This window comes from Rattus norvegicus, chromosome 9, assembly GCF_021556685.1.
Source record: "Rattus norvegicus strain SHRSP/BbbUtx chromosome 9, alternate assembly SHRSP_T2T, whole genome shotgun sequence".
Taxonomy (NCBI): Eukaryota; Metazoa; Chordata; class Mammalia; order Rodentia; family Muridae; genus Rattus; species Rattus norvegicus.
This window is the reverse complement of record NC_141542.1, coordinates 26,195,118-26,221,217: the sequence shown is the minus strand read 5'-3', so window position 1 is coordinate 26,221,217 and position 26,100 is coordinate 26,195,118. Positions and strand designations below refer to the sequence as shown.

At 52.1% G+C, this 26,100-nt stretch overlaps 1 protein-coding gene across 2 annotated transcripts in view; it reads left to right on the top strand.

Moving 5' to 3' along the window:
- Kif6 (kinesin family member 6) overlaps positions 1 to 25,211 on the top strand; it is a 295,931-nt gene extending 270,720 nt beyond the window's left edge. The window contains 7 exon segments of one of the 2 annotated variants that reach the window (NM_001431181.1): positions 5,846 to 5,930; positions 7,485 to 7,620; positions 11,302 to 11,384; positions 16,547 to 16,594; positions 17,083 to 17,172; positions 18,886 to 18,977; positions 24,330 to 25,211. In NM_001431181.1, the coding sequence (NP_001418110.1) occupies positions 5,846 to 5,930; positions 7,485 to 7,620; positions 11,302 to 11,384; positions 16,547 to 16,594; positions 17,083 to 17,172; positions 18,886 to 18,977; positions 24,330 to 24,346 (551 nt within the window). In that variant the 3' untranslated portion in view covers positions 24,347 to 25,211. 2 annotated transcript variants of the gene reach the window in all.
- Positions 25,212 to 26,100: the final 889 nt, after the last annotated feature.

Sequence of the window (26,100 nt, the reverse complement as noted above, 5' to 3'; positions counted from 1 at the left end):
GGTTGTATTAAAGTGTTACCTTTCTCCTTTCAATGATCATCTGCTCTCCCCGAGGGGATGACAGTCAATGTGTGCAGGGAATGTGGGTCAGGAATGAGTGTATCCCAGGAAGCGCCAGGCATGTGTCCCAGGCGTTCTCAGCACAGCAGAAGTCCAGGCGTGCTGTGTGCTGCTACGTGCTCGCAAAGCAACACCAAGATAGATAACAGTACTGAGCCCCCGTCAGTGTGATGACTTCAGTTGACAATAAATGTGAGCCATCACACAGGAAATGGTCTATTGGGAAGCCAGAAGCTTGCTGACCATTGTGCTGATTGAGCCACTGACACCATTAATCTCCATAAGTGTAGACGCTTGGACTCTCAAGCAAGACAAGGCTGAGTGATCTACGTCTCCACAAGGCAGTTTAGTCCACAAAGACCCAGAGTGGGTGTTGAAAGAATTCACTGGGTAGCTAAGGAAATGCCTAATCGCTTTGATACCCTGTCTGGTACAGGAGAACAACTGAGCCCACTTTCCCCCCATGCTGGGCCCTGGCCAAGTGACAGCTATGTTAGGCCCCTCAGTCTACACTCTGTAGAAGCCCAGGGGCCCCCTCTCAGTTTCACAGCATGGATGGAATTGTCACTGATGCCTGCCTGTGTACCTCTAGTGTGGGCAAGATGATGGGACAGATTGCTCCTGGGAGTCCCATGGGATGACCTAGATTTCGGCAGACTCCTGCTCATAGCCTGTAGTTAAAGTTGCACATGCCCAGTGGGAGCTGGGCACAGGTTGTTGTATTTTGGTTAGTAAATGGCAGTCCTTACAACCCAGCACCTGGGTACTAAGGCTTTGTGTGGGCACTGCTGCAGGTCTGAAAGTCATCCCAAGGGAACAGCATCACCTTGACCCACTTAGGGTTAAGTTAATGCAGACTTCAGTGAGCTGCCCGTGTCTCCCTTCATCGCTGCATCGCTTGCAGAGAAAGAGGCCCTGGCTTTGATAAGATCAAGTCCCATGTGGAACAGGAGGTGGGAAGATTTTGTGAGATGACACCTGGGGGGGGGTCGAGTTACAGTCATGTGGAGCTCCTCCCCGCTCCATCACAGTGGCCCTCAAACATCTTCAGGGCAAGCCAGAGCTGCGAGGACATACTACGCCGTCCCCTGTGCAGGTCCTGAAGTCTACAGAACTCTTGCATGGGCATTTACAGTGAAGGGGTCCAAAGCCTTAGCTGGCTCCTTAACAAGGGGTGGCATCAGGATCTCCAGGGGACATGCTAACAAATCTGAGCTCAGCAGGTCTGGACCGGGGCCCAGCTGCCGCTGTGCTTTGACAAGCTCCATAAGTGATTTCGATGAGCGCCTCAGTCAAGAGCCACCGAACCAGAGAAATGAGATTTCGTACAGTTCCGGCATCAGATAACTGTGTAGAGTGTGGAGTGGAGGGTCTCAGAGAAGCAGAAGCAGGGACTAGAGACCTCCCCAGTAGAACAAACTCAGGCAGAAGGGCCCCCATCTTGGCTGGCCTCCCCAGCAATGAGGGCATTAATGCCCCACCCTCTGGCTCCTCAGCGGCTTGGGGCTTCCTCCGTGTGTGACATCCAGGTAAGACATCCACCAGGGTAAACTGAACCCGTTCTTCTTGCTTTTCTCTGTTGCTTCGGAGCTGGCTGTTCATCGTAGTGTCCTCAAAGGTCGCTCAGGGCTAGCCTTCTGTACTACCTTCCGGATAGAATCCTGTCATTGAAAGGATGGCTCGCTGCCCCTGTGCCTCCTGTCAGGTGACTGGCGGTCCTGCTCATGGCCAAGGTCCCAGTGGGAACAAAGGCCTGCGAGCCCAAGCTCCCTTTCCATCCCCTCTGCCCTTGGGCAGCCTGCTTTCACTTGCCTCCTTCTGACTGCTCAGCCCAGGGCCTCCACAGGGGCCGGCTCCTGCCTCCTGGTGGGTCACAATGCAGTCTGCACAACAAACATCACCTTTGGCCTTGGGCCCATCTGGGACATGGAGGGTAGCCTGTGTCTCAGGGATATGGTGCCTTCATCCCAGCTGCAGGAGGTCCCTTGCCCCAGCCCTCTGTCCCAGACCCTTTCAAGCTTAGAGAATCCTGCCACCAGCGCCCCACATCAGAGGTTCTTCATTGAAGTCTCAGATCAGCTACAAAAGACTAGATCAAGGGACTTCCCCCTCCCCCACCTCACCCCTCACAATCCCAGAGTCCTCACCATGGCCAACAGGGCCAAACATACCCTGCCTCAGTTTCCTCATAGAGCTCAGCTCCTACTGTTCTTTGCCAACTCCCGCAGGTGCGCAGGCCTTCTCACTGTTCCCCATAGGCACCAAGCAGGCTCACGCCTTGAGAACTTCACATGCTTCCCTGTCGCCTGATTTCTGCAAGTCTCTGTCCTCTTTCTCCCCACCCAAGGCCATCCACGACACTCGGCCTTCTGTCCAGCTCTGCCTTTCAATCTACTGTATTATACTGCAGAGCTCACTTTGTTGTTGTTGATCGTGACTCATCTTTGTCACTAGAATTAATCCTGGAATAGGGTAGACCAATGGTCACCACAAAATGCACATCTCTTAAGAGGCCAGGAGAGGGCTCTGTAAGGAACAGCAGTTTCTGGGCAAACCTGACAACCCGAGAGAACCAATTCTACATAGTTGTCCTCTGATATCCACATGCACACTCACTCACGCGCGCGCGCGCGCGCGCACACACACACACACACACACACACACACACACTCGGCATTGCACACTTCCCCCAGTCACGTTGACCCTTAGCTCACACAGCAGAACAGCAGACCCCACTGTGGTGGTGGGGATGGATGAGGTGCACACACTGACCTGGACCATGAGGACACCAGCCGTAGCCCACCTGACCTTCTAATCTTGGACCAGACACATTGAGAATGACCCCTCTGCCTATGGCTCCTGGGCATCCCCACTCCTGAAACACACCCGAAGAAACCAGCACACTCCATGGGCTAAGTCAGGAGCCTCCCTCCTGTGAAGGGCCATGAATGCATGTTGGGACTTGGCCTCCTTCAGCTTCCCCTCTCACCCTCACGGTCCTCCCAAACAAAGCCAGAGCCCTTCCCCCACCCTCTTTCTGCAGCCTCTCTGCTAGTCCATAGCCCAGCCATCACCCAGGCTGTCACTGATTCCCTTGTGTGCCCTGGGTGCAGGATCAACAGTGTTGAAACAGGGAAGATGAGGCAGTTTTGTGTCCGCGGGCTGCAAGGCAGATGGGGTGTCTCTGGAGCTCTAGAGAACGAAGTGCCCTGAGCATTTAAAGGCCCGCTGTCATTTGGCTTAAATGCCTCTCTCTGTGGTTCACATCTGCTGGTTTTCAGAGAGATGGCCATCAAATAAACTCGGGATATCCACTGTGTCCTGTACTCAGCCTCTAAACAAAGCTCCAGGGAAAGAAGCAGAAAACGAGCGGTATGTCCCAGCTCTGAGGCTCCCTGCACCCATGACTTGGGGATCATGGAGGATTGTGGGTAATGAAGACCGGAACGTGAAGTGTTCCCACAGGATGCCAGTGTCATCTTCAGCTGAGATGACAGGCCTGCTCACCTAGCCCAAGGAAGAGAGAGAAATTGGTTCCACAGAGATAAAAGACAGACTAGTGACCACTTAGCATGTGTCCATGCGTCACTGAAGCAGTAAGGAGGGAGAGAAGACAGGGATGACTTGGCAGATGGAGGAGTCTCTACAGGCCCAACTCCCAATAAGTCAGAAGTGTTGCAGCTGGGATCAAGGGCCAGCCCACTGAAACAGGATACATGGAGACAGCCACTTGTAAAAAGCATGAAAGGCTTCCGACCAACCACAAGCTTAACAGAGGGCCGTACGTGCCAAGATGGTGAGCTGGTATAAACATTTGGCTCTTTGGAACCAGAAAATAAAAATTCACACCTCAGCTTCGCTCCTTCCCGGCCACGTGACCTGTATTATTTATGGATAGGAAGTCCGTGATGAGGTAGGTGGCAGTGCAGTCCCTGCATGGTTATTCTGAGATTTTTGTGGGGCCTAGAGGACCTCGCATGTGCCTACTGAACTGAGCAGAATGAGAGTGCATTCAATAAACGGTCAGCACTAGTAACCCACTTGCCTCAGAAGTATAGACTGGGAATTGCCTGGGGTTTCTGCAGGGTGGTTTTGTTTGAACCAGAGTTTCCTTCTATAATCCCTGGCTGGACTGAATCTCAGTACGTAGGGCCCAAGATGGCCTCAGACTTTTAATCCCTCCGCCTCAGCCTCCAAGTGATGGGATTACACGGGTGTGCCACCATGCCCGGCTGAGCGCACGTACATACACACTGTGTGATTTGTGTGGTGTGAAAGTGGGCAGATGGGTGCCATGACACACACGTGGAGGTGGACACTGGAAGACAGTCTTGGACGTCCTTGCCTCCACCTTCTTTGAAACAAGGTCCTCTTTTTGTTGTTCACCACTCTGGATGCTAAGCTAGGCAGACAGTGGGTCTCCAGGCGCTCTCCCGTTCTTAGCTCCCACCTGGGCACCCGGTCTATCTCACACTACTGCACCCAGCTTTCCTTGGGTTCAGGGGACTCAGACACAAGTCCTCGTTCTTTCATGGCAAGTGCTTTACCTACCGAGCTATTTCCCCGCCCTGAAATTACATATCTCAAAGCTCCAAAGAGCCCTTTTGCACCGAGCCTCCCACCCCAGATGTGATATGATATCATAAATGAGATAATTAGACAATAACAAGGTTGCTGAACCCCACACACAAGGAACCAGGCAAGTCAACCTTCGAATGAGACTCCATAGTCATGTAGAGTGGTGGTTGTTGAATATTTAAAGGACTCTCAGAATAGAAAAGACATTCTGTGCTGCTCCAAAGAGCCCGTGTGGCAATGAAAGGGGACATTAGTGGGGACAGTCTCTGCTCAAAGTTGGTGGAAGTTACTGTGTGACCCATGAAGCTTGTTCTCTTCTGTAGCCCTAAGCAGTGGCCAAGTCCTTGAACAGAAAGCCAACGATCGTCCCTCAGAAATACTACGGTTGGTGGGGTGGCTCAGTGGGCAAAGCATTTGATCCCTGGAACCTGGGTGAAAGTGGAAGGAGAGAGTAGATCCCAGAAAGTTGTCCCCCACCTCTATATGCCTGTTGTGACTCATAGGCCCTTCCTACACACATGATAATGATTAAAAAACAAAATGTTCTACCAGGAGTTCTGAGTCCAGCACCCTGGCCACCAAACAAATGGGCTGGGGGACAAAGGTGGGGGAGGTGGCAGGGAGGTTTTCATTCTGGGGGAGGACGGCCGAGTGATGCTATGTGCTGGGTGGGCAGGGTGGGGTGGAGTAGGATCAGGAGGGGATACGGGGCACGGGGCATGGACTGGGGGCAGGAGTGGGGTGGAGAGCAGCACAGGTAGGGGGAGGCCTTCACTCTGCTGGGCCTGTAGGTTCCTCTGCTGTGACTAAGAAGGTCTGAACAATTGCAGATCCCTGGGCGGTTCAGAAATTAAGCAGATGAGCTAGAGGGGAGCTCCCCCTCCCCTGCGCACCCCCAGCCTACAGCCAGATACCCACACAGAGGGCTCAGCCTCCAGGCCAGGTCACAGCCAGTCGCTCAGGGCTCAGGCCTCCCCCAGGCATCTTTACCTTTAGATCAGCCTCCAGTGACAAGGTATCAGGGCTGGAAGGAACCCAGGAGGAGGGTGGTTCTGAAGCCAAGCCAAGGCTGCCACCCAGAGGCCTCCAGAAGAACTCCAGGACCCCTTTTGTCTTTGGATGCCCTTGACCTCTGCCATTGGCCCCTTCCCATTTTTCCCTCTACCTTTCTTTGTTGCTGTAACCTCCCGGCATCTTACTCCCCCAGGAATCGCAGAGAGCATGGCCCCACCCTCCACGCCTGACCCCCAGGAACAGAAATTGCGAGCACAGCTGGAGGAGGAAAAGAGCAGGTGAGCCACCCGCTGTCCCTGTTTGTTGCCACCTGCATTCTGACTCCAGCCTCCCTGGGCCTCCAGGACTACGGCTTCTCCTTAGGAAAGGTGTCCAGCTGGAACCTTAAACCAGGAGAGGGTAGGACTAGCCTTAAGCAAGGGCTGTGCCTGGGATGGGGAGTGCTGTTGAGGAAGAGTCCGGTCCTGACAGCTAGTGCCCTCTAGCTGTGCAGGGGTTCTCAGCCTGGCAGTCATGACCCCCGCCTATCAGGTATCCTGCTATCAGATATTTACCTGCTATAGTGGATATTTATGACCTATAACAGTGCCATGAAACATGTTCTCCTGTACAACGTCTAGTGTCCAGCCACAGCAAGTCTGTGAACAGAAAGCAAATATTCATCTGCCAAAGATATTGGAGTTGGTGGGGTGGCTCAGTGGGTGAAGCATTTGATACACAGGCCTCAGTTACAAAGTAACAATGAATTAATGTTATGGTTGGGGGTCACCACAACATGAGGAACTTTATTAAAGGGTCCCAGCACTAGGAAGATTAAGAACCACTGCTCTAAAGGAGCCAAAAACCAATCCCATAGTGAGCTTCACTCTGCAGCTTTGCCCAAGTCTAACCCAAGTCTTAAAAACCTCCGATAGTCACGCAGTGATCAAGAGGCCCAGAGTGATTTCACTTAGAGGGTGAGGGGACAACGGCTTTTCACAGGATCGGGCAGGACAGCTCAATGTCCCCCAACACACACACACACACACACACACACACACACACACGCATGCACACACACACACACACGAATGCACACACACACGAATGCACACACACACGCATGCACACACACACCACTAGTACCCAGTGCCCTGCTCCCTCACAACTTCACAGCAAAGGCTCAAGCAATGCTCACCCTGTGCGCTCTGCCTGCACCACTGACGTTTTCCTCAGCCGTCCATCTGCCCCTCCGTGTACCAGTTCCTTCCCTCATCACTGAAAAACAGCCGCAAATACAGCTCAAGGAAAGAGTTCATTTCTGCTCGTAGTCTAAAGGTCCCATCCATCAGGGTGTGGACGGCCTGGGCAGGAACATGAGGCCACACACTCTGTAGTCCCCGGGCTGGTGCTGCCCAGTTCAGGGCGCCTCAGCCATGCTCAGTTAAAGCTCTCTGGAGACAGCCTCCCGGGTACTTGCAGAGGTGCGTCTCCTAGGTGACTCAGAATCTAGCCATGCTGACACTGAAGATCAACTGCCATGCTTCTCCTTAGTACATGTCCAGTGAAAAGGAGTTCTTATCCTTGGAGAAGTCCCCCCCTGTGCCTACTGAGCAGAAAATGACCCGCCCTGACCTCTGATGGGCTCGACACCCAGTGTCGTGTTCTAGCCGTGGCAGACCCCTCTTGCATCACCCTCCCTGGCACCAGGGCAGCTCTACCAGGCTTCTGAGGTGCAGAGCAGCTCTGCCAGGCTTCTGAGGCGCAGACCCCCTTTACTGCCAGCCTCCCCACCCCCGCTGCACAGGCGACTTCCAGGCATCAGCTCACGAGCTGCTCTAACGCCACCGCAGGTACAAAACCACCTTCATGCGCCTGAAAGCCCTCAAGGTGGAGATTGAGCACCTGCAGCTGCTCATGGACAAAGCCAAGCTCAAGCTGCAGAAGGAGTTCGAAGCCTGGTGGGCAGAGGAGGCCAGCAGCCTGCAGGTGAGCTGTGGGGAGCAGCGGGACAGGTCACGTGGGGGCTGTCCTTAAAGTTTGGTTTCCTTGGGAGGTGGTGGTGGGCAGGTGGGGGTTCCAGACTTCAGGCCTCTGGGCACTGGCCCTGGTTCCCAGAGCGAGTCCTCCCCTGAGTGAAAGCAACACAAAGAAGTCAGCGTCTCCCAGCTGCAGGGCCTCAGATGGCCTGATCTATGGGAGATGACTCAAAACATTGTGTCTCTGGTGCGTCATCTAAGATACACTGGAGACATCATTTGACATCCCCCCCTCTCTCTTCCCTCCCTTCCCACTTCCCTTCCTACCTTACTTTCTTAATTTCTTTCTTTCTTTGAGGCAGGGTCTCTCCATGTAGACCAGGCTGGCCTAGAACTCAGAGATCTACCTGCCTCTGCCTTCTGAGTCCTTGGATTAATGGCAGGTGCTACCAGACTTTCTCTCATTTTACACACACACACACACACACACACACACACACAAACACACACGTGCACGCACACACACACTCACACACACATACTCTCTCTCTCTCATACACACACACACACCACTTGCCTATAAGTTCTAGAAATTTTAGAAACATGAAGAAAAAAGTAGAAATGACTTTTATCTTGCCACTTGAACGAAGTCTGCTTATGATATCTCTGCCTGTTTTTTTTTTCTGCAGTTGTAATGATAAAAACCACCATGGGGATTTTCTCATTTTGATGAAGTGTGTGTGTGTGTGTGTGTGTGTGTGTGTGTGTGTGTGTGTGTGTGTGTGTTGTGGGGGAGAGGAATTGGTTGGTTTATGGTTTGTAATACCAGGACTCAAGCCCAGAATCTAACCATACTGGGTGAGTGTCCCACCACAAGTGTCCTTGCTGGTCAAGTTCTGTGGCTGGCCTTGTGTTTTTTAACTTTTGAGAAGGATGGCTTTTTTCATATCATAGTTCTGTAATGTCGTTTCCAACTGTCACTGTTTCACCATGTAAATATGCTTTAGACGATTTAAGTCGATCTGTTCTTGAATATTTAGATAGTTTCTGGTTCTCCACAGTAGCTGTATCTGTAGACGGTTTTTGCATATTTCCCAGACAAATCTCTAGAAAGTCTCTGGTGTTGTGAAGGCTAAAATAGCCTGCTAAAAAGCAGCAGTAAAGGCCCAGCTTTCTGTCGGCCCCATAAACCCCTAGGGTGACAGGGTAGGACAGAAGTGGGGTGGTGACAGGTCACATTACCCTGGACAGCCTCCCAGGCTCACCGTTCACTTTAAGGACAATGAAACTTGGAGACAGAAATCATGCATTGTCAGTGCTTGGCTGGGCATTACTTCTGGTCACCGTGCCACACACCTGCAGACACAACACTTAGGAGGCAGAGGCAAGAGGAATATGAGTTCAAGACCAGCCTGAGCCACACAAAGAAAAGGCCTCATTTCAAAAAGAACTTTTTTATGTATTATGGAAATCAGTATTATAGTTCCCAAACAGACAGAAACTAGAACAACAATATCACCCAGCTATGCCACCGGATAGGTACCTGAAAGAATCTAAGCACAGCACAGAGGTACATGCATACCTGCTCTCACTGCTGTATTAGTCACAGTAGCCAGTGTGAGTATCCATCATCAGATGTGAGTTATGTGTGGTGTATATACAGCGGAGTTCTAGTCAGCCATGAAGAAGAAGGAAACCATTACCCTTGTGGGAAGATGGGTACAATGGAGAGAATTGCATGAAGCTCAATAAGCTAGACTTGGGAAGATAAATATTGCATGTATCTCTCATAAATGCAATCTGCATTTAAATATATCTGTGGTGCATGTATAGGGCATGATGGTATAAGGGGGATGGTGTGGGGGTGATATAGGGGATGATGTGGGGGTGATGTGGGGGTGATGGAGGGGATGGTGTGGGAGGTGATATAGGGGATGGTGTGGGAGTGGTGTGGGGGTGATGTAGGGGGTGGTGTAAGGATGGTGTGGGGGTGATGTAGGGGATGGTGTAGGGGATAGTGTTTGATGCCTGAAACCTACATAGCTTGAGGAGAAAACCAACTCCCATAAGATGTACTCTGACACACACATACAATAAATTGACATATGAATTAAAAATCAAATAACTAATAGTTCATACATTACCAATGACCATATGACATTTCAATAAAAAAATCAATTCATTAAAATTAAATACATGGGAAAATAAAGAAAATTAAATAGACTGAAATAATTTTAAAATAAAGCTATGTAATAAAATATGTATATTCTTTTGTAGGAATATTAACTAATAAGATTTAGGTGTGTACTTATCAATGAAGTATTAACATTTACCATGACTTCAGAGTCACAATGAAGATACATTTCAGTATCTCCGCAGCAGCCATGATAATCAGATAATATGAGCTGTGGTTGGTAGCAAATTCACAGGACTGTGGAAGGGCCGCAGGGTGTTCTGGGAGGGCCGCGGGGTGTTCTGGGTGGCTGACAATGTTCTGGAAGGCCTGCAAGGTGTTCTGGGAGGCTGACAGAGTGTTCTGGGAAAGCCACAGAGTGTTCTGGGAGGGCCGCGGAGTGTTCTGGGAGGGCCGCAGAGTGTTCTGGGAAGCTGACAATGTTCTGGAAGGCCTGCAAGGTGTTCTGGGAGGCTGACAGAGTCTTCTGGGAGGGCTGCGGGGTGTTCTGGGAGGCTGACAATGTTCTGGAAGGCCTGCAAGGTGTTCTGGGAGGCTGACAGTGTTCTGGGAGGGCCTCGGAGTGTTCTGGGAGGGCCGCAGAGTGTTCTCGAAGGCCCGCAGGGTGTTTTGGGAAGCTGACTATGTTCTGGAAGGCCTGCAAGGTGTTCTGGGAGGCTGACAGTGTTCTGGGAGGGCCGCAGATTGTTCTGGGAATCTGACAGGGTATTCAGGAGGCTTGCAGGGTATTCTGGGAGACTCAGAGTTACCGCTACAGCGGCATTGGTCTCCTGGGCCATTGCAGACATGCACATTCCAGAGCCACCGTGACAGAGTTGAACGCTCAGGGACCTCCAATACTCCATAAGCGGCTCCTAGGGACAAGAGAGGCACACACTCAGGAAGGATCTCCTGAGAGCGGCCAGATGACACTGTACTCACCTTTTTACCCGAAAAAGAGTACTATATGCTCCACTCGGAAAGCTGGAGGGCACAGAGAATAATCCAGACTGTGTTAACAATGTCCCCATTCACAGACAGCGTTGCGATGAAACAAAACTCGGCTCATAATTAACGCCTAGATTTATTTTTATCATATACATTCTATATACTTACTTCTATAACGGGCTTTTCCCTCTTAAGAATGACACCAGAGACCTGGAGAGATGGCTTCATAGTTAAGAGCACTGACTGCTCTTCCAGAGGACCAGAGAGTTAGGTTCCCAGCACCCAAACTGAGTGACTCACAGTTGCCTGTAATTTCAGCTCCAGGGTGATCCAATATCCTCTTCTGGCCCCAAATTCACATACATATAAATAAGAATTTTAAAAAGAAGAGAAAATGTGTTTTAAGGAATTATACCACGTGTTGAGGATTCAGCTCAGTGGTAGAGAGCTTGCCAGCCTGAAGTCTCCAGTTTCAGACCCAATCCTCGGGGACAGGGGACAAGACTTACAACAAGAACATCATACCATGCATTGGACTTCAACTTACAAAATCCCTTCTTGGGCCAACAGGTAAACTCCCCTGCCACGAACCTCCAGGATGCTGCGAAGCCGTTTCCCCAGCAGGACCAGACACAACTTCTTTCCAAGAAAAGGTCAGGACACAGCTTGTGTGAGGGCGCCCAGGGAAGGCTCCCTGCCCTCTCCTTGAGGCTGCATTGCCCTTGCTGTTAAATTGGGTGTAGCCCTACCCACCCTCCTCGCACCCCTCGCACGTGTCATTTAAGCTCTTGAATGCTACCCCTTCAGACCCTGACTCTGACAGCCAAGTCAGTACACCTACTTCCTTGGTAACAGGAGAAAAGTTGTCGGGTAGTGTGAGCTCTGGTCCTGCTACTGAGGGGTGGCATAAGCAGGAGGGGCGTGGCCTGGGAAGGGTTTGGGGGGAAAGGTAGCCTAGAGAATACTCAGTCCACCAGGACTCAGGGAGTGGTGACAACGTATTAATAGCCCTAGTCCTAGAGAAGATTCAGGAGATAAACGGGCAAGTTGTGGAAGCCACCCACAGGCTGCATACGTTGTAAACGCCTATAACGACAGCGCCAATGGCTCTGTGCCCCTGGTTCTCTGAAGGGTACAGAGATCCAGTGGGGACCCTGTGTCTCTCACACTGTGGTCTGCTCTCTTACTAGTCATCCAGTACAGGCGGCGGGATTTCTCCGATCCTTACTCCCCAGCCATCCACCCCAGACTCAGCCCTTCCAGGCCACAGGCTAGTGTGAGTGGAGCACCCATCTCTGCCAGCAAGGAGCCATCACACCTTTGTGTTGACGCACACCCAGATCCCATGTCCGAAGTCCGACATGAAGCTTTTTGAAAAGATAGCAGAGAGCAGGAGAGATGTCCCAGAGACTAAGAGTGGCTGCTGCACTTACAGAGGACCCGGGTTCAGTTCCCAGCAAGCTCATGGCAGCTCCAGTGAAGGGAACAGATGCCCTCTCCTGCTCTCCAGGGGCAGCGCTCATGTGTGCAGTGCACTTACACACATTCGGACAAAGCACTCGTACGCAAAATAAAAGTCAATAAAGAAGTAGTTCAAAAAATTAAAAGAATAAATAAAGATGCCAGAGGCAGGCACCATGGCTCAGTGGGTAAGGCCACTGCCACAAACCCTGGTGACAACCTCAGTTTGACCCCAGCGACCCAGTGGTGGAGGAGACAGTCACCACTTGCGTGTTGCCCTCTGACCTTCACATGCATGCTGTGGCACACACGCACATGCACACATACACTCGCGCACACACTCATTTTGAAAGGTGTCCGACAGTGCCTGTAGAAGCCTGAGGGAAATGTCACACAAATTCCAGCAAGGGACATTCACAAAATACCTGGCCAGTACAGCTCAAAAGTGACAAGGAGTCCGAGAGACTTGAAGCCCAGCAGAGACAAAGACGACCTGACAGTCTGGATAATGTGGAGTCCTGAGCGGCGTGCTGCGACCGAGAGAAGTAAAGCCTCAGAACTGCCGCACGAGGTGTGCAGGCCCCAGTCCAGGGCTGGCTGGGGAAGGGCAGGGGGTGGAGCAGCTGCTGTGGAAATGGACAGGGGCGGTCACAGGGACTGTGTGTGCTGCCTTTGCAAGTCCTCCAACACTGCCATTACAAATCCAGACTCTTGGGGCTGGAGAGATGGCTCAGCCATTAAGAGAACGTGGTGCCCTTGCAGAGGGCCTAAGCTTGAATCCACGCACCCGGCCCAGGCCTTTCACAACCCCACTGGTAATTCCAGCTCCAGAGGAAAGTGGGATTCCCACACTTCCGGCTTCTGTGGGCACACATGCACATAATTACAAATTAATATTTCTAATTAAAACAAATCTTATCTATGAAAAATCCCGTCTGGTTGGCATCCCCCAGGCTCCCAGATCATGCCGGGCCTTAGAGGCCATGCTTCCCTGACACTGTGCTTCAGGGAACACTGCCCGTCTCTCACCACAGAGCAGCAACTGGTGGGCTATGTTTAGTTGGGATGCCTGAATGTTTTAAAAATCAGTAAACTCAGAAAAGAAAAAAACAATAAATCAAGCTTGATTAAAATTGTAAGAGATCCCGCTAGGCGGGAGCTGGCTGGGCAGTTAGAAGAGTTCCTACTCTGTGCCGCAGAGTGCAGCTCGGATCCCAGCATGCATCTCGGGCTGTTCACAAACACCTGCACCTCTAGTTCCAAAGAACCCAATGCCATCTTCCGAGGTCCACAGGCATCCTTAAACAAACATGCGCACACTCATACAAACACACACTCGCACACAAATAAACGAAGAATTAATAGAATAAAAAATGAAAGGATGCTTAAGTAAAATAAGTATGCACAAACTAGAGGGTGTTTGCAAGGCACGCATCTTACAAGAGACTCGTAGCCAAAATATACACAGGACACTTTTAAGTGCAATGGTAAGAAAAATAGATGACCCAGACAGCTTTAAAAACAAAACAGCAAACTCCAGGGCCACACAAGGTCCTATCTCATTACTAATTAATTAATTAATTAGTAGGGCTGGGCTTGGTGGTGTACAGCTTTAATCCAGAACTTGGGAAACAGAGGTAGGAAAATCTGAACTGTGGTGTCCCAGAGTGGGGAGCAGCTTTGGAACTGGGGAGTCCTTTCCCTCCACACTTCACAGGGTGCCATCCTCCTGCCTGGGTCACATGGGGGACAGACCAGGCAGCTGGCCTCTACAGGAGCCCCTGGCTGCCTCTATCCCTGGTGGCCTCATCCTTCTGCCCTGCTGCCTGGGTCGTCTCTCACACTCTGCTCTTTGCTCCTGGCCCTCGGCAGCATGGCACTGTGGCACCGCAGCACCCGGAGCATTCCCAGGCTGCTAGAAAAGATAACCCGGGAGAGCATCAAGTGAAAGGGCCGTCTGACAGCCAGTGGCTTACTCCCACAGCTTCACTACTGCCTCTAAACTGCCCCTAACCTGCCGTGAAGGTAGCACCTGTGGGAGGAAACCCCTCTTCCCTCCTCCCCGCTTTCCCCAGCCACTGCTGGAAGCCCTGAAACATGGCAGCCATTCTCTCGAGAAGCTTGTGCAGAGTCTGCCATCTTGTGGCCGTCTCTGGTCCTGCAGTGCTCCACGCTAGAGTCAGCACAGAGGAGCTCTGGTCTCCCGTTATTTCTCTAGGATGCCACAGAGAAACTCTAGACTGCTAGCAAATGAGCAAGAGGTGTGAGTAGGAGGTTGGGAGCCACACACTCTGGCTTCCCTTCTTGTCCATTTGATTCACAGTCCTGAGCCTGTGGAGGTGGCCCAGGGTAAGAGGCCTTATCATCATGTCAGTGGTGGCCGAGCAGACGGTTGGCATTAGGCATCTAGACAAACTCACATGTGAGAAAGCAAGCTGTGGGCCTAATCAAGGGCTCGGATAGGTGACAGTGGACTCACTAAGCTATCTCACGTGTCTGCCACCCTATCTGCCACCCAGCCGGCCCACCTCCCTACCTGAGTCGCCAGCTATCAAATGAAGGTTCTCACCATGTTGAGCCCCTTTTGCCTCTGACATGGCTCTTAGGGGGGCATCCCAACATAGAGCAGATACCCCTGCTCCCCTTATGACAGATGCGGACAAACCACGACCTCCTTCGTTCCTCCACAAGAGGCAGGTGGAGACCCTGCAGCCAGGAGTCCTGGCAGGGAGCAATGCAGGGACCAGCAGGAGAGCCGTATGGTCAAGAGCTGGAGTGCCTCCTGGAACAGCAGCCAGGAGCCAGTCAGCGGGGCAGGGGGGCTGGGAGCACAGTGGAGGCCTCCCAGGTGTGATAGCACCAGGCTCCGCTGTTTAGCCCTCTCCACCTCCGCTCACATCTCTTAAGTTGAGGATGATGGCGTCCTCCTCTTACCAGGGCTCGTGTCTCAGTTTCCCTTGCTGTGACAAAACAACTCCACTGAGGAAAGTGTCCTGTCCTAAGTTTTCAGAGGTTTCAGACTGAGGTCAGCCGGATCCATTGCTCTGAACTGAGGGGAGGCCTCACATCGTAGAGGAGACAGTGTGGACTCACCTCATGGAAGCGTTGGGAAGCAAAGACAGACAGACAGACAGACAGACAGGGCCTAGAAGCCAAAGCCATGCCCTTCCCACCTCTGCCTGGTAACCTACTTCCTCCAACCTGGATCTACCTCCTGGTCTCTACCATCTGTCTGTTAATAATGCCATCAAGTGGGGACTCCGTGAGGGGATGAGGGCAGATCCCTCAGGATCCAGTCTCTTCCCAAAGCTGACTGGCAGCCATGAACACCAGTGCCTCTGGGAGGGGGTGGGACACTTCCTGTCCAGATCCCAGCAGGGACTAAATTGAAACAAGACTGAAACATGGAAAAATTTAGGGACACGGCAGAGAGAAGTCCTCACCCCAGAATCCACTTGACATGGCTTACCAGGAGAGGCAAGGACTCCAGAACAGTTAGCAACGCAACCACTTCAGCCTCTCGGCCCTCCCCACTCGCTGTGAGTCCCCTGATGCCTGAGGACTCTCAGAGAAACAGGGTAAGGACATGTCCTAAACCCCTTGTGCAGCCCTGGTAGCGCCTTCTCAGACTATCACTTCACCCAAGGAATCTCTGGTGCCATCCATAATCCCATTCCTCAAAGGAGAAAGGAAGGGAAAGGCTGGGGTGATTTCCGAGAAGTCCTTTGAGATACAACTGGAGAGCCACCGAAAGGTTTAAATGGCTACTGCTAAGACAGTCGGCTGTGCTCCTCTCTTGAGGCCCCAGCACCCACACGAGACATCTCTCATTTTCTGAGGCTCCTCTCAGAGCAGCCCACACCTCCTCTCTTGGGTACACAGTTACTCTCTGGTCACATGCCTTTCTTTAATGCGTCTACAAACCCCCCATCAATGCCTCATACACCGACCAGTCCTGAAATTCTTTCCTGAGCCGATGCCGGAAGGCCTTAGACTTCTGAGGGTGAGTCTGGGTCTCTGCCCCTGCACTGCTGGCCAAGGGGTGTGGCATCTGCAGAGCCCCACCAGGGAGCCTGGTCGTAGACACCACCCATAAAGAATGGCTGGGATCTTCACAATCACCATCTTCTTCAGACAGCACCACTTTGCTCCAACAATGAAGGCCACCACATAGCTGCCCAAGTCTTCTCAGGTTGCTGTGACAAAGTGTCAGAGTCTGGGTGTCTCACTGGCCAGTTGGCAGTTGGTTTTTCTGGTGCTGGGGAACACGCCAGGATCTTGCATTTGCCAGATAAGCTTTCTATCTCTGTGCTACGTTCCACACTCATTTGCTTTTCTATATTTTTGGTCACAGTTCTCAAGGCTTGGAAGTTGAGAATGGGGCTGGCAAGCTGGATGTCTGGTAAGGGCCCTGCCCTTCCCACAGGGGCAGGGCAGGAAGCACTCCTGTTTCTTTTGTAAAGCTACCAACCCCAGTCTTGAGGGTCTTGCCTCGTTACCTCATCCCATCCCAAAGACTTGTCTCCATCACTTCAGGGGCAGAGTTCAACCCATGGATTCTACAGCTCAGGGACGTAGCTCTTGTCGTGGGCTCCCTTCTGGGTGCATAGACGTGTCCATCTTGCTGTGGCCCTCATTTCACAGGACACTGGACCTCAGGCCTTCCTCTCAAGGACACTCGACCTTTATGAGAGCTCTACCCACAAGCTATCATCTATCTAGTCATCATCTGTCTACCAAGGTGTACCTCCAAATGTCATCACTCTGGGAACCAGGGCTTTCACATAGAAATTTGGAGAGAAACATTCAGTTCACCAAAACCACTAAATATTAGCCCTGCGTTTCTCCTCTTCCGTGACTTTTGTTGTTCTTTTGTTTGTTTTATTTCAGTGGTAGGAATGCCAGAAGAATCCTCCCCTCTCCTTGCCCCAGTCCGCACAGCCAAGAGCCCAGTGGCTCCAGTATCCAGCTGCAAGATAGGTATGTTTATACCTGCTCCCTTAATACTGCGTCGGCCCTGTAGTAGGCAAAGTGAGCTCTGAAGTCTGCTTCCCCAACGACCTGAGGGGGCCCTTGTCCATCCACTGCTCTAGGCAGAACCTGAGGCTGACCTCTGGACTGGCCTGATACCTGGGAAGCTTCCCTCTACCCACATTGAGGACCCCACCCCCACCCCCACCCCAAACCTCCAAGGTCTGGTCAGAGTAGTTCCCATCTCCTGGGAAATGTATAAAATGAGCCGGGTGTGGTGGTGCACACCTTTAATCCCAGCACTTAGGGGAAAGAGGCAGGTGGAACTCCGTAAGTTCAAAGCTGGCCGGGTCTACATTTACCCCCCACCCCACCCAAAAGCCAGTTAGAGAAGATCTGGAGAGCCCTCTGCCCCCTACTAAAGAGAACTGAGTAGCCTCCCCAGGAAGCTGGAGTTCTGATCAGGCTAACAGAGTTTCAAGGGCCTCTTGGGCTGCTGGCACCATGAGACTAGAACCCTAGTCCCCTATCTGAGCCCTTCTCTCAGAGCTGCCTCAGGCTGAGTGCGCCCTCTGCTGGTGGAACTCACCATCTCCCGCTGCTGTACCTCAACATCCACCCCCTAAGCCCCTACCCCCACCATGCAGCTCTTGAGCAGAATTCTACAGGTAGGGTGCCCACCAAAAATCACAGTGACCAAGAGCAAGCTCCTCATGTGGTTGTTCATGTCACCTCATGGAGCCCTAGGCATGAGATCGGCAAAGCCAGGGGCTGGGGTGGGGTGGGGGCTCTCTAAGCCAGATGAAGAAAGTGGGGAAGAGGGCCCAGCATCCTCCCGTTTTCAAAAGAATTTTTGGGTCTCATACATTTCTGCTTACAAGTTTGGCCACATGGCTACAAAGGATGCTGGGAAATGTAGTTTTTAACAGTGGCACTTTAGCTAAATATGGTTGTGATTTGAAAGAGATAGAGAATAGCAGCCTCTGCCTTGGGGACAAATAGCTACACCTTGTTAGCGGTGCGTGGGTACAGGGGAGACATCGTCAAGATGTCAGATCTATGCCAAGTGCCAAAGGAGAAGTGGGTAGAGTGGGTTGGTTCGGGTAAGTCTGGGATGAGTGAATATGAAGGCTTGGGAAGACAGGATGGAGGCGCATCGGTCAGCCTTGTAACCGTGGAGCAAGCATCGGTCAGGTGTGTAACAGAGCATCTGGGGCAGCAACAGGGAGTTGAAACAATGGAAGCAAAAGCCCAAGGCTGGACTGATCAGTTTATTGAAGTAGAAAAAGAGTTCAAGAGTGAACCAGGATCGTGGCCTTTAAGACCCAGGAAGTTAAGGGCTCCAAAACAGAAGAGCAAGCGCAGTAAAGGCACTCTCTGTGCACACCTGATAGCTGAGTTCCATCCTGAGAACCCTCTGTAGAAAAGACCGTCTGCCAGGTTATCCTCTGACACACACACACATGCACACACACACACATGCACACACGCACATGCACACACGCACACACACAACACACGCACACATACACACACATACTCGCACACACACCACAACACATGCACACATACACACATACATATGCACACATACACACATGCACACACACATACACACACACACACGCAGGCATGCACACGCACACACACATATATATACACTCTGGGTATGAGGTGTAGACTTGTGATATTGTGATCGTGTTTGTCTGCCATCTCGGAAAGGCCATCATCCATCCCGCTCACTGGAGACAGACAGACAGACTCCGACATCCTGGCATTCATCAAGGCCAGACAGAGCATTCTACAGAAGAAATGTAAGTACACACCCCCTGGGACCCCTGCAGGGTCCAGCTGTCCCCACTCTTGTGTCCCACACTTGGGAGAAAGCTGAAGCAAGCAGGAAGCTGCAAAGGAAACCTCTCGAGCTCCTGCAACCATTGTCCTGGTCGTCACCTCTCGTGAGCCAAGCCCTTCTCCGAGTCCCAGGGGCCAGGTGTGTGAATGTGGCTTGGCTGCTCCTGCTGTACCTGGCCAGACTCCCTCCCCCTGCTCCTGCCTTGGCTCCTTTGTTCTCTGTCACCAGAAGGCATCTTTCTCTCCTGCCCAGCCTTCTCCAAACAGGAAGGAGCTGAGGGAGGTTTGGTAATCCTTGAACCCCTAGCTAGAAACCTCACTCTCCTCTTGGAGTTGTGGACGTATTTATGTGAAGGCCTGGGGACGCTGCGTCAGATTTGAAGGAAATACCTGTCCCACAGCAGGAGGAGAAAGCCCCTTGCTGGCCTTCCTCACTGGTCTGCTCTCTTTTCTCTACTGTTCCATGTTTTCTCTACTGTGGACAAGACCCTCCCGTTCCCAGACACCCTCAGGAGCAAGGCCAGGCCCTCCTCGCCTGCATTTGCATTTAGTCTCAGCCTTACCCCAATATTCCAGTGGCTAGTGTTGTCTTGGCTTGTCAAAAGCTGCCCTCCTTAGTGGTCCACCTGTCTGTCCATTTCCCATAGCTATAATAAAATGTCTAAGGCTGGGCAACTCAGTAAAGAAAAGTGGTCCATTTACTCCAGTTCTAGGAGTTCCAGGGCACACACACCGTTTACAGCAGCTCTGCTCTGCCTACAACCTCATGGCAGTGGGGGGAGGGTAAGAGGGAGGGGTCTCATGGTGGGACAGGAACCAAGAGCCCTTCAGGGCTCAGGCTTCTGCAGCGACCCAAGGACTTCCTACTAGACCCCCAAATGCTCTATCTCACCGCCTCACTCACAGACAGCCAAGCCTTGTGCAGAGTCAAACCACAGACAGCTTTTTAAAACGAGAAAGTCTTGGGTCATGCGGCTGACACCTTGCCCATGTGGATAACACGCTCAGTTTCTCCATTACCCACTTGTGGCTTAGATTGAACCAATTTGACAAAGACAGGACACAAGCTGAAGGAGGACTGTTATCAGCACAGCACACAACTAGAGTATCCCTGTATTGCCACCATTTGAGCACCGGGAGCAGCAGCGTGGGCCTCACCACATGGCAGTGGTGGACAGGCGCCATTCAGTGCCGGGTCAGGTGTATGTAGGGAGGATGGCTGTGCAGAGTTGGGGAGCTGGGGGCTGAGCTGAAGAAAATCAGGAGGCCAGGAGGAGGCTGTCGTTAGGTTGAGGCTGTGAAGATGACTGTGTATAGGCAGGAATGTTGTTCACCGCGTGGTGTGTGTCTGTCACTTTCCCACGAAGTTCAGTCTGGGCTCATGGTGTCAGAACGTCTGTCCATGGGGGCAGGAAGGACAGAGAACAACACACAGGATGGAACCAGGAAGCAGGCAGAAGGATGAAAAAGCTCTCCCCTCCCCCCTCCTTTGTTCTGTCAGAACCCTAGCCTGCTGGATGGAGCCCGTACATTCAGGATGGCTCCTTCCTGCTTTGTTAACCCTCTCTGCAAATGCCATCCACCCAGAAATGTGATTTAATGACTTCTTAGGCACCTTTCCGTCCTTGTTGACGATCAAGGAAGGGGACCAGAAACCTCCCCAAGGAAGTAAGAAGAAATGGTGTGGGGACCTAAGAAAGAGAAGGAAGGGCCAATGGCCTCCCCATAAGGAAGTGCAGAAGACAGCCATCATTCCTCCCCCAGAGCCTGTGAGGGAGCAGTATTGAGGCAAATGCTTCCCTACTCTCTAGGAAAGATGCACGCCCACAGGTGCTATCAGGATGGTGTGTTCCTGCGGACGCTGTCCCTGACAGTAGGCAGCCTGGGCACTTTGTTTTTTAATTTGGTTTGTTTCTTGAGACAGGGTTTTTTCTGTATAGCCTTGGTTAGAACTTGCTTTTTAGGCCAGGCTAGCCTACCCCTGCCTCCCTACAGTTGGGGTTAAAGGCCCATGCCCTCAGTGCCAGGTGAGAGGACTTTACTTAGAATGTGTACCAGGGCTGGGGAAATTGCCCAGTCAGTAATGTGAGCTACACAGACACAAGGGCCCCAGTCTCATCCCCAGAACCAATGTGAAAATCTAGGCATGGACACACACTTATAATCCTGGAGCTGGGAAGCAGACAGGCCACCCTAGGCTTGGTGGCCATGCAGTCAAGGCTAAGGGGTGAGCATCCAGTCCCAGTGAGAAAGCCTGTCTCAGAGGGCAGCTGGAGCCAGCTATGGCTCAGAAGGCAAAGTGCTCATTGCCATGTCTGATGACTTTGGTCCCCAGTGCCCCTTCACAGACAGAGACAACCACCCCCCCTATACAAGCTGCCCTCTGAACTCCACATGGGTGAGCTCCATAGCACACACTCTACGTTCATTAATTAATATAAAAATAGGTGGGTGCCTTCTAAATAATAATTCCCAAGATTGAACTCTGGCCTCCACGTGTTCTGACAAAGGAGGAGTCAAGCTTGCTATGGTTGAAGAAGCTGCCTAAGGTTGTCCACAGTTAGTGAGAAGCAGAGCCAAGGAAGCCCCCATGTGCTGCCGCTCTCCACACCAAGTCACACTGTCTCAGGAGCCACAGAGAGAGAGTGGCCCTCTCAGCTGTGTCTCCTGGCCTCTGGGGAAAAGGACCAGGATGGATAGGAAAGTGAACAACAGCTCCTGTGTCCTCAGCCAGGAGTGTTGTTCTCCGAACGACAGCCTGGAAGCAATCCATCAAAACACACAGAAGTCCCACAATCCAGTTGTTATTCTCAAAGGACCTCCCCCAACCCCCTGGTTTCTTAGTGACCATGCAGACTCTGGGAAAGCCATGGAGAGGGGCTACGTCCCACATAGCCAGTAGGCTTAACCTGTGCACACACACAGCCCGCCATGTAGCATGTTGCGTGCAGCCTAACTTACCAGGCTGGGCTGTCTGGCAAACAGCAGCCAGGCCTGCACCACCTCAGCCAAAGCAAACACCCTCCCCTGCCTGGGACTCTCTGCTCTTAATTTAGCATCCTGCCCCGTCATGGTTTCTTCCCAGAACTCATGGAAGCAGGACCCCTGACAGGGCAGTTTAACATAAGGCCCTCTCTGTTCTAAGAAAGCACCAAGAGCCAGGAAGAGTTGGCTTGATTTAGGACCCAGGGAAATGCCAGCGAGATGTTTAAATCCCTGCTAGGGGCACCTGCAGACAGGTATATGTCCCCACAGGGGCGTTCATCAGCCATGGAGTCTACCCTTTCGCTGCCAAGTGTGGGTTTGACATCTGAGGAAATAAGGTTAGCCCGTTCTGCAGACCCCTTTTACAGTCCCCCTTAACTCTTGGATTTTGGATATTTTTCCATCTAGAAAAGTCCCTTGGAGTGATTCCATAAGCACAAGTTCTCCTTCTCCAGGAGGTGCCAGGAAAAGGCCATACAACATACCTCAAACCCTCCGCTTGAGTTCTGGAGCCCTTCCAGGGGCCAGAGAGGCAGGGAGGTGGAGAGAGACGATTAGGAAACACACAACCTCAAGTCAAGCCGTCTCTGCCATTGTAGCCTCGGGGTGACATCTCTGTGTCAGAGATAGACAGCATCCACCCTCACGCTGCCATGAGTCTCTTCAGAGAGAGTCTGTCAGGGAAGGTGGCTTGGTAAGGAGACACGCCTCATTTATGGTAGGCTGGTGATGGTGCCCTCCACTTCAGGTATGCCCTCATCTCTGCGCTACTCCAGCTTCGTTGCCCGACTGGAACACAGCGTGTACAACAAATCGGCCTCGAAAGGCCGTGTAGTGGGCCCTTCCTGTGAGTTGTACTCCAGCTCTGCTGGGTAGCAGCAGAAAGACGTCACCTTCTTCAACCTTCCTGCCCAGGAACCTTCCTGCCCAGGAAGGCTGCGTGCTGGTGTCTAGAGAGTTAGGACTTTAGGGGTGGGACTCCCTTCCACCCCCCAACAGCAGCATTAGCCAATCCTAACCCAGGCTTCTCATCAACAACGTGGAGAAAACATCAGACCTGAGGCCTGAGGTGACCTCATTCTCACCCCACCTGGCCAAACAGCCAATCAGCCCTGGCTGTGTATTGGAATTACTCAGCCACCTGCGGGATTTCAATCCCATGGGTCTGTGCTGTGGCCTGCGGTGTCTGAGGGGCCCTAGAGTTAAGCATAACCTTCGTCAGCAAGACATACCCTGACTTCCTTTCTGTCCTTGTGTTGGGTTAGGACAGGACAGTATGTGGAAAGGGAGCCATTGAGATGGCTCAGCTGGTAAGGGGGCCAAGCCTGGTGACCTGAGTCCCCTTTCCATCACCTATGTGGTTAAGGAAAAACAAACGAGCAAAAACAAAAAACAATTCCCACAAATTGTTCTTGTCCTCTACACACAGGCTGTGGCATATAGGCATACAAGCGCGCGCGCGCGCACGCGCACACACACACAACACACACACACACACACACACACACACACACACACTATAAATACATACATATCTATTCTGAAAGAATGTTTTTTTAAGGGCTGTGTCTGCTAAGTTCCATGGTAAGGCCTCATGTACAGTGCCAGCCCTGCAAGTCTGTAGGCAAGAGCTGTGTTGCTTTACCCTCTTAGCCCTCACATTCAGGGAGACGTAATCACCATTCTGCTTCAGTAGTGCTGTAGGCATAGAGCCCACGGACCTTACTCACAGCAAGGCTCACTGTCCACTTGTGGCTGACTACACTGACTTTACCAGTTGATTTCACTGTTCTCACCCCCTCAGCCCTCAGCCTCCCTGCCCACTGAAACTGTTCAAACTGTAGTCATCGCTTCACCCAAAGGATCTGAGCAGCGCCCTCCTGCACCTGCCAATCTACAGAAACCTTAGGCAGATGAAGTATGAGCTCATTCCTTGCTTACACGGTCACAGTCATGGGTGTAAGGATTCTGCTCAAACACAGACTTCAATCTGCGTGTCTAGGGTGGAACCCAAGACTGATTCTTCTTAAAGGCTTATTTTAAACTGTTCTCTCTTTCTCTCTCTCTCTCTCTCTCTCTCTCTCTCTCTCTCTCTCTCTCTCTGTGTGTGTGTGTGTGTGTGTGTGTGTGTGTGTGTGTAGAGGCACCCATGGGTCCATGGGGTTAGAATGAGTGTGGTCTGCTCAGGAGTGACATCTTAACAAAGAATGTATTTGCTGCACAGCCTGGGAGACAGGGATAAAGAGTATGGCCAGCCTCCCCTTGGTGCTCATCAGCTCAGGGAAAAGCTCTACCCCCAAGCTAACCAGCACCCTGTCTTCTTTCAGGCCTGGGAAGCAACTGACTCTGATGGGAGTCCAAGCTCGTCCTGCAGACGGAATGGCTAACGAGACGATGCAGAGCCTGCCCCTTACTAGTGACCTCAGATACGATGGAAAGACACCCTATGGAGCAGCTGACCAGTTTGAGGCCAAAGGAGGAGAACGACTTTTAGAGGACAATGTCTGGGAGAGCACCAGAGAGGGCATATAGGGCTGACAGAAGGTCCTGACAGAACTGCTGACAGGGTGGGCTGTACAGAGAGCTGGAGGCAAGCCAGGGCTGCTGCTCACCGACATGTTTAGGCTGGGGACATTCCAGGTAGTGCTGCTCAGGAGGATGATCTACTTGCCAACCATCGCCCAAGTCCGCCCCTATTCTCAAGCCCAGGAATGGCTGTGGCAAGCTAGGCAGGCCTTCACAGCCCTAGATCAGAATGTAGGGCACCTTCAGTGCCACCGTGCCAGCCCAAACCATCACCCACTTGCCCTGTCTCCAGGGAGCTGTACCCTGCAGTCTGAGGACCTCACAGTACCACAGAACACGGGCAGCTAGCTACTCAGAGCTCAGCAGCTACCAGTTCCTTGAGCCATCACCCCACCAAGTTGCATGGGGCTCTACAAAATTAAAGCCTAAACTCCCTGTCCCACAGGGGGACATAGCTGCCTAATGGTCTTGCCTCAGTGACCCTCCCAGAATCCCACGGCCAGCATCCCATGGCCAGCATCCCGCACCCTGAGCCTGTGACTTGGACTAAGTAGACACAAGAGGGGAACACAGTCAGCAGATACCTGTACTGGGGTCCCAACGCAACTCCAGTTGGGTGGCAATGGAGAGGCAGAGACGGGTGCCCAGAAATGATTACAGCTGAATAAAAATACCTGACAAATGCTCGTGGTCCGCTCGGTAAGACAAGAACCCGTGACCCTGGGGAGTGGACAAGGAGGTGACACAAACCTGGACTTGGTGGGTGGTGGATGGTGGGTGGTGGTGGTCCAATCCATTTGGGGCAAATGAAGCTATGCAGGCCTGCCGCATCCTTAGCCACACCTGGCTTATACCATAGGAACCGGAAGGATGGGGCAGGCCAGCCTTGTCCCTCCGCGGCTGCTTTCTTGGTCTGCCAAAGACTTTATGATGGAAAGTGCTAAGACGGCCAGAGCCTGTTACCCAACTCTTCCCTGTGACCCTGACGCAGTGCCAATTCTGAATAAACAGTCCTCTGCTTATGAGTGGCAGATTGGGGATCAAACCTGCTTCTCAGGCTGCACTCTTTCTGCATGCCTGTGGCTCAGTGATTTAGTCCCATGGGGTGGGGGTCACTCCTGCCCACCCTAGCCCAACCCTCGGTAAAGTATCCAGCGCAACATAAGGCAAACAGGAGGCTCTTCATGAGTCCACAGCTATAAACGCAGTCTCACAAATGCACACTCGGGGTTCTTGAGATAACAGGACCTGGCCAGAGCCTCTTGTGGTTGGGATCAGTGATCCTGGAAGGCCTTGATGTGGTCCATATTCTAGATCTCGCCAAGGCTTGTTGACTTTCCCTCTCCTGCAGAGATGATATCTCCTGGATCCAAAGGCTTTGTTGACTGAGATGTGTGACAGGGTATGAAATGCTCACCCAGGCTGGAGAGGAAGTAAGAAAGTAGAGGACACACCAGCCAGGAAACCCACGTCTCTGGGCCACTGGTCAGCCTTTAGGGAGCTTCCCACCTTAAATCTCTCAGTGGATGCTAGGGCTTGGGTGTAGACCCACGCTGGACCACACTGGACCTC